The sequence below is a fragment of the Aotus nancymaae genome, unplaced genomic scaffold, assembly GCF_030222135.1.
Source record: "Aotus nancymaae isolate 86718 unplaced genomic scaffold, 86718_ANA_hifiasm-v0.15.2.pri h1tg000053l, whole genome shotgun sequence".
Taxonomy (NCBI): Eukaryota; Metazoa; Chordata; class Mammalia; order Primates; family Aotidae; genus Aotus; species Aotus nancymaae.
The window spans coordinates 1,008,746-1,022,351 of NW_026988467.1; the positions used below are offsets into that span (position 1 = coordinate 1,008,746).

The 13,606-nt window shown below is 52.2% G+C and overlaps 1 protein-coding gene across 3 annotated transcripts in view; it reads right to left on the reverse strand.

The window, feature by feature from the left end:
• CEP104 (centrosomal protein 104) overlaps nucleotides 1-13,606 on the reverse strand; it is a 52,541-nt gene that overhangs the window by 15,030 nt on the left and 23,905 nt on the right. For all 3 annotated transcript variants that reach the window (XR_010337667.1, XM_064363146.1, XM_064363145.1), the window contains exons 15-20: nucleotides 10,426-10,462; nucleotides 9,554-9,620; nucleotides 8,200-8,308; nucleotides 6,245-6,383; nucleotides 6,016-6,083; nucleotides 174-264 (exon numbers count right to left, since the gene is read on the reverse strand). Coding sequence is in view for 2 of the 3 variants with exons in the window: in XM_064363146.1 (XP_064219216.1) it covers nucleotides 174-264; nucleotides 6,016-6,083; nucleotides 6,245-6,383; nucleotides 8,200-8,308; nucleotides 9,554-9,620; nucleotides 10,426-10,462 (511 nt within the window). In the remaining variant the exon portion in view is untranslated. The remainder of the gene's footprint in view (nucleotides 1-173; nucleotides 265-6,015; nucleotides 6,084-6,244; nucleotides 6,384-8,199; nucleotides 8,309-9,553; nucleotides 9,621-10,425; nucleotides 10,463-13,606) is intronic.

Sequence of the window (13,606 nt, forward strand, 5' to 3'; positions counted from 1 at the left end):
GTCACACGATTATGGTTAGCCTGCTTACTAAGGAACCAGAACACGAGAGAGAGGCTGGGATGCTTTTTTTTTTTAAGGGATGGGGTCTTGCCATGTTGCCCTGCCGGGGATGCTCTTTTGAGTAAGTGGAAATGGAGGGATGGACCGCACCCGCTCAGCGCGCTGGCCCTCACCTGGCTGCAGTGCTGGGACCTTCTGCAGAACGTGTGTCTTGCGCAGGTTCATGGTGCAGCCGGCTGGGCCCATCAGGTGAGCTTTCCACGCCTGCAGCGGAGGAGGCACAGAGTTAATCAGGCAGGACCGACCTGGCGTGCTACCTCAGACCTAAAGGGACTCACTGTGCAAGCTGAAAACAAGGGGCGGCCACACCGGCAGGAGCCGCAGAACAGTTCCATCACCAGGACACCTCCTTTTGGGTGTGTTGTGATGGCCTCTGCGGTCTGTGTGGAGTACAACTCAGGACGCACCAAGTCCTGTTGCCAGGCGAGCCTGCATCTGGTCCCCACCCAGCCACACAGGGCCCTTGGCGTCAGCGTCTCCAAGCACAGCAGAGTGTGTGCACAAATCCAAGGGTGAGAAGCAGGGTGCCCGTGTAACTATGGTCCAGGCCAGAAGAGAGAATGTGCCAGGTCCCATGGGCTCCCCACCAGCCCACTGCCCACAGTTCCTCGTAGGGTTCCCACTCTTTTCATCCCTGCTCCTCCTGAGCCACGCCACACGCACTCGCCCTGCAGAATGTGGGGCACATGTGGCCCTGACTGCCTTGGCAGCCAGCTTCTTTCCTTCAGGACCAGTTCTGAGACCGTCTGTGCGGAGACAGGGAGCTCATCCCTTCCCACTACTGGATATAAATGCGGCACCGCCGATTCCGAGTCTTCTGGACATTCGGGTCGTTCTTGGCTTTTTCCCTTCTATTTAAACAATGCTCCCGAGGCTGGACGCGGTGGCTCATGCCTGTAATCCCAGCACTTTGAGAGGCCAAGGTGGGCGGATCACCCGAGTTCAGGAGTTCGAGACCAGTCTGGTCAACATGGTGAAACCCTGTTTCTACTAAAAATACAAAATTAGCCGGGTGTGGTGGCACACACCTGTAATCCCAGCTACTCAGGAGACTGAGGCAGGAGAATTGCTTGAACTCAGGAGGCAGAGGTTGCAGTGAGCTGAGATCACACCACTGCACTCCAGCCTGGGCAACAGAATGAAATTCCATCTCAAAACCAAAAACAGTGCTCCCCAGGGACACTGCTCCAGCCATTCCCCCATTCTCTGGTGCACCAGTATCTCCACCAGACACAGCCCTGCCTCTCCCTGGTCCCTCTCTCTCTCTCACCAGTGGCTGCCAGTGTCTGCCCGCCTGTGGCAGCTCCAGCCCAACCCCCTCCTGTCCCACTTTAGCTGCTCCAGGAAGGCCTGGGTTCTGGTCTCTCCATTCCACCAGCACTAAAGTTGGGGCACCTTCTCATCAGGATGTGACCCATCGGCATGTGGGGTGCACCTGCTCACCCGCTCCCTGGTGGAGGGACATGGCCTGCCCTAAGGGCTCTACTTCCTCCCTCCCCAGCACAGAGGCGGCGGGTCCCCCTCCATCCCTTGAATCTGGGTGACTGTGGTTTGCTTTGGCCAATGGGACAGTGGCAGACATGTGGCGGTGAGGCTGAAATGAATGCGTGCGCCTGGGCTGGTCTGACTCTTGCCCTCTGCCATTGCTGCGGGAATGCCATGCCCAGGCTGGCGTGCTGGGGTCAGACACAGGAAGCAAGGCTGAGGAGCCGCAGCTGCCTCCAGACTGTCCTAGATCAGTCTTCCGCTGTGGACCCTAGGTGTGTGTGTGAGCCCAACGAGGTCAGCAAGAGCCAGGCGGCTGTGATCAGCTGAGCCCAGCCAGGCCAGCAGGCGTCCTCTCTGACGGGCTGCGCTCCTCCCCAGGCTTCCTCCCCAGGGCGTCGTCCCCAGCACCTGGTTTGCCGCCTCCCTCCCACTCTGCCTGGGCTTGGCCCATGGTCCTCTTCTGTCTGCACTGGCTCTTCAGGAGAGTGATTCCAGTAACATGACCTTACACCCACTTCTCATACACGCCGACAACCGCACGTTTCCACCTGCAGCTGTCTGTCTAGCTGCCTGCACACCTGACATTTTAACTCCATAGCTCCAGGCTGAGCTCCTGAGCGCCCTGGCTTCCTGACGGCAGTCACTACCTCACCACGTGGTGAGGACTCCACCGGCAAGTCCTGGGTCTGCCTGCAGTGTGCGCCCAGAATCTGACCGCTTCTCGTCACCTAGCTCTCTGCTACTGCCGACCTCTCTGTCCCACAGTCTCTCAACAGAGCAGCAAAAGTGGCTGGCATGGGGTCTGCCAGGTCATGCCCACTCTTCCACTCCAACCCTGCAGGGACATTGCCTTCCACTCACTTTGAAGAGTAACGGTGAATAGTTTTCATCCCCAATATTGCCTTTCAGTCTATGTCCTTTGATGAAGAGGTTCTCACCTTTTACAACTGAATAGTTTTACGATAAAAAGCATCCAGTTCTGTAGTGTTAAGCACGTTCAGATGCTGTGCACCCAATCTCCAGAACTCTTTTCATTTTACAAAACCCAAACTCTGCCCCGACCTTCTTCATTTTAATGGAACTGAATGTATCAGCCTCTTCCATCAAGGCTTCCGCTGTGTCAGTTTGAGAAATCCCTTCCTGGTCTGAAGTCACGAGGACATTCTCTGATCCACAGCATCGCCTAAGAGATTCGCAGTTGGGCCTTTCACATTGCAATCTCAGATCCACCTAGCTTCCTGTTTTTTCTTTGTGAGACGGAGTCTCGCTCTGTCGCCAGGCTGGAGTGCAGTGGTGTGATCTCGGCTCACTGCAACCTCCGCCTCCCAGGTTCAAGCAATTCTCCTGTCTCAACCTCCTGAGTGGCTAGGATTACAGGCGTGCCACCATGCCCAGGTAATTTTTGTATTTTTAGTAGAGATGGGGTTTCACCATGTCGGCCAGGCTGGTCTCGATCTCCTGACCTGGTGGTCCGCCTGCCTCGGCCCCCACAGTGCTGGGATCACAGGTGGAGCCCCCACGCACGGCCCACTTGGAGCTTTCTTCTAAGCAGAGTGGAGGGTGTCAAACTTCACTGTTTACCCCTCTTCACATCATTCACAAAAATTCCAGATGTCAGAATTGGCACACAAGGACTTTAAAGTAGATTCTTAATGTCTGTTCGAAGACTTAAATGTGGAATGAAGTGCCCCTGATAGCTATCAGAACCTGGGCCAACCTTGAAAGCATGTAAGTCAAAGACATAAAGGCTGCAGAGTGTACGATTCCATTTACAGGAACTGTCCAGAGGAGGCAAATCCCTGGAGACGAAAACTAGACAGCTGGTTGGCAGGCGCTGGAGACGGGGCTGGGGAGAAATGGGGCCACACTCAGGCAGTGCTATCTTGTGGGTGATGGAAAAGCTCCCAGCGTGTGCTGATGGTTGCACAACTCTGAATACATGAGAACCCACTGATCTGTACACGGGGAGATGCTGTGCAGCCTAGATCTCCATAAAGCCGTTAAAAACAGGTGATCTTAATAAGTGAATAGATGTGAATCTTGGCAGAGAAATGAAACGTGTAAAAAAATCCTAGCCAAATAAAAACACTAGAACTAGAAAGTACAAGACTGGAAATGAAAAATTCACTTAACAGAGGACTGGAGGGGGCGGGAAAGAGAAGGGGCGTGGGGCCCTTCGACTAGAACAGAAAGGAGACCCTGGACACAGCCCAGTGAGCCACAGGGCACACCCAGCACTCTTCACACTCACAAGCCTGTAGGCAGGAGAGCAGAGAGGGAACGCTGGCAAAACAATTCACACAAAATTAGAAAGACACATCTCAGCAGGCTGGAGTGGCCTTGAGGAGTGAGCTGTCCCGCAGAGAGGCCCCGGTGTTGAGGACGGTGGGGGCCTCTAGGAGCTGAGTGGCTCTGGGTTGACAGTCCCCAAGAACATGGGACCTCAGTCCTACAGCCACAAGGAAGTACTCCTGCCAGCTGCCGGGAGGAGCCTGGAAGTGAGTCCTTCCCTGGCAGGGCCCACAGACCATGAGGCAGCAAGTGCGTGTCTGTTACCTGCTTACGCTGCAAGGCGTGTGGTGACGTGTTAGGCAGTGTAGATAATTAGATACAGGGAAGGCAAATGACACTGAGATATGCCTGCTGATGGCACTACAGGTACTACCTTTGAGAGGATGTCAACTCAAGTCAGATGTTGGGAACAAGAAGGGAAGGAAGGAAAGGCAGCTACTGGAGAATCTGAACACTGCTCCTAGTGTGAAACCAATGACAGTAACAGACACGGGACGATGGGCACTGCACGAAGTATGAGGAAAGCTCACAACTCGAACGTAAACACAAAGGCTCCTACACTCTGGAAGCAACCAGGGGTAAGAAAGGGGAAAGATGCCCGTGGGAAAAGCAGCCCCTAGAGGGAGGCGGATGGAAGCAGTGCAGGGCGGCAACCTCTGTCCCGGGTTCTTCAAAGATGCCTGATTCTACAGACCTGGAAACATGTCTTCTGTAATTACAGAACTTAATTCTTTAAAGTCCCCTAGAAATGGAATATAAAATGAAAGTGTTTATAGTTGGTGGCATTGACAGCCAGGGCTCACTCAAGTCCCTCCAACACAGGGCCACTGGGCCCCCTGTCGCCAGTAGAAAATGTTGTGAGGACAGGAACTGGGAAGTCTGATTTCTAGCAGAATCTGCTGCCGGCGGTGCAGGTGCCACTGTGCTGGGCTGCCTGTGTACAGTGGGGGACAAGGTGAATGGGTCGCCTGCGATCCCTGAATTCTGTCTCCAGGGCCTTTGGGAACCGGGGCCCGTGGATGGAAGTAAGGAGACACAGATGTTGGGAGAGACAAGGTTAAATAAGGCCTGCAGCTCAGGACGGGAGGGGAAGTGTGTGTGCATGAGTGACGGAGCCTACTTCCCTCCATCTCTCCTGGCTGTGTCCACTGAGGGCCCAGCCACAGCGACCGACCCGGCAGCAGTGGGCATAAGGCCCCCAGTGCTGTCCTGAGGCCCATTCCCAGTAATAGGAACCAGGCCTCTGTGAGCAGCTGGCCGATTCCAGGTCAGGAGCAGGAATGGACTGAAAAGGAGGGAGCTCTGTACAGCTGCATGGGTCTCATCAAAGCCTCAGGAGCCCAGCTGAAGAGTCTGCCATTGGCCAGAGCTGGGACAATTCACGTATCACTAATCATGGTAACTGCATGGAACAGGGTGCCAGGGCTCAGCATTCACTGCCCGGCATAAAGAAGGCACTGCCAGCCCATTGTGTTGGACAGGGCCAGAATAACTGACACGGAGCCTTGCATGCCCATGTCCCTCCTCATCGCTCCAACGTCAGAGGAGCCGAGCATGTGGGGAAGCGGAGGGTACGCATGTGTGAGCTGGCCCTCCCCACTGAGCCTGCTGAGTCATAGCATAGCTCGCACTGGGGCAGGGAGGAGAGCTTAAAATCAGGGAGGAAGGAAAATTGTTTAACCAAATAGGGCTGGGTTTTATTAGGCAAAAAAGACCGCAGTGTTATAGAATCTGGCCAAGATGTCACTGAGGACCTCGGTATCTGGAAACAGGCAATGGCCAGAACAGAAGAAAACCATGTCATGCTTGTACCCCAGTGACACAAGCTGGGCTTCGGTCAGCTGAGGCACCTCCATAAACCATTTGTAAACGGAGGGAAGGAAATCGTGTGAACATGCAGGTAGACGGAGAACTGTTCAGACAGGGCTAACCAGACTCTGTCTACTACCTGAATGCTCACGTGCTGTGCTCTGGCATGGCTCAGCACTACCACCACCACCACCACCACCACGATCATCACCATCATCACCACCACTAGCATGATCATCACCACCTCGGTCATCACCACCACCATCACCACCACCACCATGATCATCACCACCTCAGTCACCACCAATACCATCACCCACAGGTGTTACCCACTTCATTGGTCCCTTCCCCAGCTAGGCCCCTCACCTCTTCTCCAGGGGTGAAGTTCTCATGGCACAGAGGACACCGGTTTGCCAGCTTCTCTGGTTTGGCAGCTGGAATGATTTCAAAAAGACGCAGTCACTCCCTGAATGACAAGTGCCCGCCAGGTGCCCTTTAATTCACGAAGCCCTTGCAGATGCCCAAGAGCAGTAGCGCTTCCTCCAAGAGGACACCTGGGACCTGTGGGCATGGGAGCCTGGGAAGGGGCACTCACGGTTGCAACCCTTGTTCTTTATGTGTCTGGGCAGCTCTTCCTTCAAAACAGCCTCGCTGCAACGGTAACACTTTCCAAACCCGTCTTTTTTGTCACATTCCGTCAGCAAGTGCTCCGTCAGACTGGATATCTCGACCACCTGGATTTCAAAATACAGAGCAAAGTGTGTTGCTGAGAAAGTGGAACGCGTCCTCCACGGCCACCTGCACAGCCTGTGAGCGCCTCCCTCTGCCCAGAGAAATCAGTACGGCTTTTCTGGGTCACCTGCACACGAAGTGAGCCAGAGTCTTTTATCTTTGGCATCTGTCCCAGACTGTCTGGAATCACTTGTGATACTTTGCTGAAGACCCCATGTCCTTCCTTTCCTGCTATCTGAGCATTGGACAGGGGTCACTGGAAAGGATGGGGGAAGCCACGGTCGACCTGAGTGGCTCAGTGGTTACACGTGTGGCCCTGGGTTCAAATTGTGGCTGCCCAGTATTTCTAAGAATGTGCACAGAAACAGAACGACAGAAGAGAGTTTTAAGAGATTCTCTCACTACGTTGGCCTCTGGCAGGAATGACTTGTATATGTTCTATAACTTGAGGCTGCAGGACTTGACAGACTGTGAGCCAGTTCAACCTCTTTTCTTCATAAATTACCCAGTCTTAGCTATTTCTTTTTTTTTTTTTTTGAGACGGAGTTTTGCTCTGTTGCCCAGGCTGGAGTGCAATGGTGTGATGTTGGTTCACTGCAACCTCCGCCTCCTGGGTTCGAGTGATTCTCCTGCCTCAGCCTCCTGAGTAGCTGGGATCACAGACATGTGCCACCATGCCCAGCTAATTTTGTATTTTTAGTAGAGACACGTTTTCTCCATGTTGGTCAGGCTGGTCTCAAACTCCTGACCTCAGGTGACTGGCCCGCCTCGATTCCCAAAGTGTTGGGATTACAGGCGTGAGCCACCAGACCCAGCCAGGTACTTCTTTATAGTAATGCAAGAATGGCCTAATGCAGGGGGTAGGGGAAGATTTCTTACACAGGACACAAAAAGCATGAATCATGAAAAAGATTGGTAAGGTGGGCAATTCTAAAATTACAAATCTTCCTCGAGTCACTGAAGACAGCAAAGGTGCATGCTGTGGAGTGGGAAGAGTGGTCAATTCATGCAACGGACCAAGCACTCACATCCACATGTGTAAAGAATGGCCCAAAATCAATAAAAACAGACGGACAAGCCGAGGTCGATGGGTGAGACCAGAAGGTGCTTTGCAGGAGGACACCCGACGCCTGCAGACAAAAGGACAGGCTCTCCACCTCGTCTTGACCAGGGACACACACAGTGGGAACTCGCCTAGGCAACGGGAAGCATGGCCACAGTGGCACTTGGGAAGGGGGACCGAGCCGGTGCTACTGGTGGCAGTGCTGGGTACAACCCCTTTGGAGCACTCCTGGGCAGCCCCACTGAGCATCAGCACACCCTGCAATCCACGACACATTGTGAACCCAGGAAAGTGCATTCCTGTGCGCCCTGGAAGACACCGGAACACTGCGGCAACATGGTTCATATGGTCCCAAATGGGACGTGCCCACACGCAGAGCAGTAGATGGATGAAGGCACTGTGTCTATTCAAGCACGGGACACTAGAAAGCAAGAAATCCAACATGACGCAACATGGCTCCGTTTTTATAAAGCTCAGAGAGCGAGGAGCACCCATGTGTGGTGTTGGAATCCAGGCCCCTGCTGACTGTGGAAGGAGCCCTGAGGGGCGGTGGTGGCACAGCACGCTCACGGTTCACTGGGCTGTCATGTGGAATGGCTTGCATACGTTTTTAGGTATGTGTTCGGCTTCAGTTACTTTTCTCACAGCCTTTCCTCTGAAAATACTAAGACTCGGGACAGCTTTGTTACTCGGCCTTCCAGCAGCCAGAGGTTCCCGCTCACGCGAGCAGCTGGGCCGCTGCGCCCCGGCCTGACCTGTTTGCAGTGGCCACATCTTGTCAGCATGAGACAGTGCTTCCAATAGTGGAGATCCAGGCCTTCCTCTGTGAAGGATTCGCTCCTTTCCCCACAAAAAATACACAAACTAAAAAGAAAGAAAAGCAGGAAATAAAGGTAAAGCTCTAGTTCCCGTGACGGCCGTTCTGCTCCCGCTTCACCAGGAAATTCCTAATTTCCCCAGGCCCTGTGAGGTCTGCACTTTCCCTCTCACCCCGAGCTGCCTCAGCTTGCTCTGCGGGGCCCAGGCTGGGCCTCCCTTGCGGGCAGCAGCAGAGACCGGGTGTGCCACGTGTTAAAAGCGCCACAGGAAAGCCTTCAGCAAGGAGGTGCCTGAAATTACGATCCTTCCAAACTCTCACTCAGCATAATCAAGCAGAAAAGATATTTTAAGTTACAAGAAAAAAGATAAGACCAAGACCCTACATTTTTATAGACCTGTCTTGGCTGCTATAGAGTAAAAAGGATTTTGCTGCTGTGATATTCTGTGCCTGTAACAACAGTTTTGACAAACAGACTGACAACTTCCACTGGGGCAACAGAGGGAGAGCTGTCTTGACTGACTTGGAGTGGATGCTGGTGAGTGCAGAAGGCACATTCCTAGCTTTTATAATGACTACGAAAGGCCAACTAATACACATATCACAGTGAACTAAGGAGGAAGTGTTCCCTTTCCAGGGTTTCTGCATGGCTCCTTGCCCTGACCGTCACACAGAGGGTGGAAGACAGACAGACTCACTTATCTAGATGTGCCCATCCACCTGACCGTCACACAGGGGGTGGAAGACAGACAGACTCACTTATCTAGATGTGCCCATCCACCTGACCGTCACACAGAGGGTGGAAGACAGACAGACTCACTTATCTAGATATGCCCGTCCACCTGACCGTCACACAGGGGGTGGAAGACAGAGACTCACTTATCTAGATGTGCCCATCCACCTGACCGTCACACAGGGGGTGGAAGACAGAGACTCACTTATCTAGATGTGCCCATCCACCTGACCGTCACACAGGGGGTGGAAGACAGAGACTCACTTATCTAGATGTGCCCATCCACCTGACCGTCACACGGGGTGGAAGACAGACAGACTCACTTATCTAGATGTGCCCATCCACCTGACGGTCACACAGCGGGTGAAAGACAGAGACTCACTTATCTAGATGTGCCCATCCACCTGACCATCACACAGGGGGTGGAAGACAGAGACTCACTTATCTAGATGTGCCCATCCACCTGACCGTCACACAGGGGGTGGAAGACAGAGACTCACTTATCTAGATGTGCCCATCCACCTGACCGTCACACAGAGGGTGGAAGACAGAGACTCACTTATCTAGATAGTGCTCATCTGGGATTCCCAGAGCTTCGGCAGGGGCTGCTTTCCCTCCTTGAGTGTCTGCAGAGATGAAAAGAAAATAATTTAAACACCTTTTTATAGAAATCACTTCTAAAATTTTAGTAACCAGTTTGATGTGAACTATACTTAAAAAATATGATACAGTGAGAAAGCGAGAAGTGTTTCCATGGAGCCGTGCCACAGCTGAAACGCAGCAGGTGTGCAGTGATACTTGCTGAACGAGCGAAAGTGGTTGCCACACAGAGCTTCCATGACGGGCATTTACACACCCTGATTCTTTACATTCCCTGATTCTTTGTGTACCCCAAATCTTTACACACCCTGATTCTTTTTGTACTCCGATTCTTTGCATGCCCTGATTCTTTGTGTACCCCAATCTTTTTTTTTTTTTTTTTTTTTAGATAAGCATAGTCAACTGTTTAATAAAGTAGATTTTCTTGTTTAGTGACAGACTTCTCACAGGTACAAAGGCATATTCAAATCCCATTAATTAGCTTTTCATTATGCCAATTTATTAAATTTTTATCTTTAAAGATTTTTTTAAATTGCATTTTAGGTTTTGGGGTACATGTGAAGAACATGCAAGATTGTTGCATAGGTGCACATGTGGCAGTGTGATTTGCTGCCTTCCTCCCCTTCACCTATATGTGGCATTTCTCCCCATGCTATCTCTCCCCAACTCCCCACTCCCTGCTGTCCCTCCCCTATTTTCCCCCAACAGACCCCAGTGTGTGATGCTCCCCTCCCTGTGTCCATGTGCTCTCACTGTTCAACACCCGCCTATGAGTGAGAACATGCAGTGTTTGATTTTCTATTCTTGTGTCAGTCCCAATTCTTTACATACCCTGATTCTTTGGTTTCATGGCATCACTTTCTTTTTCCTAAGACACAAAAACAGGAAGGTCAGGGACAAATGGCTGCAGTGTGAATAAGAGCCCATTCAGGATACATTTTGATCATGAAACACATTTCTGGGTTTTCAGAATGTCTATTGGCTGGGCAAGATGGCTCATGCCTGTAATCCCAGCACTTTGGGAGGCCAAAGTGAGTGGATTGCTTGAGCTCAGGAGTTCAAGACCAGTCTGGGCAACATGGCAAAACCCTATCTCTACAAAAATTACGAAACTTAGCCAGGTGTGGTGGCATGCCCTGTAGTCCCAGCTATTCAGGAAGCTGGGGAGGGAGGATCACTTGAGCCTGAGAGGTGGAGGCTGCAGTGAGCTGAGATCACACCACTGCAATCCAGTCTGGGTGACACAGCAAGACTCTGTCTTGAGGGAAAAAAAAAAGGAATTTCTAACAAAAAATAACTAAACTTTCGGAAAGAGGAATCAATACTCCCTGTCTTCAAAAGAGGCATGGATATTCCCTCTCCCCTTCTCTCATAAGACCCTCCCCTTGGGTCCTCAGCCTTGCCACTCTGTGGAAATGGCTTTTTGGTGGCCACACATCTCTTCCATGTGGCCTCCCAGTGGCTTGTGATGCACTTGGGCGCCCTTCTTAGTCAGGCTCACAGGATACCCCATGAGCCTGGTTTCCTCTAGCTTCTCCCATGGATGCGCACTGGCTGCCTCTCTCTAGCAGCCTCTTGCCCAAAAGGTGACTAAAATATTTCCACTGGCCAGTCGTGGTGGCTCATGCCTGTAATCCCAGCACTTTGGGAGGCCAAGGCAGGTGGATCATGAGGTCAGGAGTTCAAGACCAGCCTGGCCAACATGGTGAAACTCCAGCTCTACCAAAAATACAAAAATTAGCTGGATGTGGTGGCACAGACCTGTAGTCCCAGCTACTCGGGACGCTGAGACAGGAGAATCACTTGAATCTGAGAGGCGGAGGTTGCAGTGAGCCAAGATCGCGCCGCTGCACTTCAGACTGGCGACAGAGAGAGACTCTGTCTCAAAAAAAAAAAAAAAAAAAAAAAAAAAATTCCACCTTCAGCTGGGCCCTCTCTCCACGTGGATTTCCACCTGCTGCTGCACATCCTGTGCATCTAACCCAAACCCCATCCTCCTGCCTCAGCCTCTTGAATGGCTGGGATCACAGGTGCTCACTACCATGTCTGGGTAAGTGGCTTTTAAAGTTTCAGTAGAAATGAGGTCTCACTATGCTGCTTAGGCTGGTCTTGAACTTCTGAAATCAAGTGATCCTCCTGCCTTGGCCTCCCAACGTGCTGGGATTATAGGTTTGAGTCACTATGTCTGGCCAAGAGTATGATTTTAGAGCCAGAAAAGGACTTAACAGGTTAATTCTGAAGGTTCTGGAGACGAAGGAGCGATGGTTGCACAGCAGTGTGAACGCACTCCACGCCACCGCAGTGTGCGCTTAAAATGGTAACATTTACACTGTGCATAGTTCACCCCAGTGAAATAAGAGAAAAACCATCCTGTCGCTCTCCTGGGAGAGGCCTTCCCCAGGCCCTGTGTGGGTGCAGGCCGGCGCTGGCCCCAAGGCCCCGACATGCTGCAGCAGGGACCCACTGCCTGGCTCTTTCTGCCTTGTCTGCTCCTCCTTGGAGCCCCAGCCCCCTGAGGGCGGGACTTTGCTTTGCTGCCTCCTGTATTTCCACAGCCAGATGGTGCCTGGCACAGAGAGGCGCTCCATAAACACCCAGCCAATGAGCACAGCTGCAGGCTCTCAGGACAGCTGTGTGGTGGCTGTGCAGCCCATCAGCACAGGCGACCCCAGGACAGACAGTCCTGGGAACAACAGCTCCTGGGCGGCAGCTGCATCGGGAGCCACTGCCACCAGATCCTGGGCTGTGGGGAGGGAGGCGGGAAGCAGGTGCCTGGGATGGGCTTAGTGTGCGCCAGCTTGTGGCTGGAGGGAGGTCCCTTCAGTTTGAGACATCTGTGTCCTCGTTTGTGTACTAATCACAATGAGGGTGTGCTGAGTCACTGAGGGTCACTGAGAACACGGAAGTGGTCCACACCACGATGCACTACCTGAGCCAGAGGCTCGCTCCCTCCCAGGCTCTGCTGCCTCCTTCCGCCTCATGTCCCTTTCTGATTGTGACCCTGACGTTCCAGCATTTGGTGCAAATGTTGCTGTGACATTTGTACCCATTTTTCTTTTTAAAAAAATTGTTGTAAGAACACTTGACATGAGCTCTGCCCTCTGAACAGCTCTGGGTGTGCTGTGCAGCCAGGCGGGCTGCAGGCCCAAGATGCACAGCAGATCCCAGCACTCATTCATCTGGCATGGCTGAAACCTCAGGTCAGCTGCACGGAAACTCCCTGTGTTCTGCCACCTTTTCTTTTCTATTTTCTTTCAACTGAAGGAAACTTAATGGTAAAATTCGTGTTACGAAGCTAACTCATATCTCAGAAGCAGGGAGGCTGGAAAGGAACACATTTATCTTCAACCAAATAATCTTTGCTCCCAGTACATATGACACCCCCTCACCCCAGGCTTAAAGAGTAAGGACTCACTGAAACTGAAGGTTTACCTGAAATCTTCCTTTTTTTTTGAGAGGGAGTCTCGCTGTCACCCAGACTGGAGTGCAGTGGCACAATTTTGGCTCACTGCAACCGCTGCCTCCTGGGTTTAAGCGATTCTCCTGCCTCAGCCTCCCGAGTAGCTGGAACTACAGGTGCCTGCCACCATGCCTGGCTAAGTTTTTGCATTTTTAGTAGAGACAGGGTTTCACTGTGTTCGCCAGGCTGGTCTCAATCTCCTGAATTCATGATCCGCCCACCCTGGCCTCCCAAAGTGCTGGGATTACAGGCATGAGCCACTGCGCCCAGCCAAAACCTTCCTTTTTTAATGCACTGGAGTCAGATAAGCTGCTTTTTCTCTTTTGCTTCTCAAGGTGGCTGGAGAGCTGTGGAAGAGACCAGCTCTGTGCCTGCAGCCCCCAGTCCCCTCCCTAAACATCTGCAGTAGCTCACATCAATTCGGACAGAGGATGGAGGGGCAGGAAGGGTGTCTGCCACCCAATTCCAACTCTGCATGGAAGGCTTCCATTATCCACCCCAAAACTAACCTAAAACCAGAAGGAATCAAGACACTCATTTGTACAATCCCAT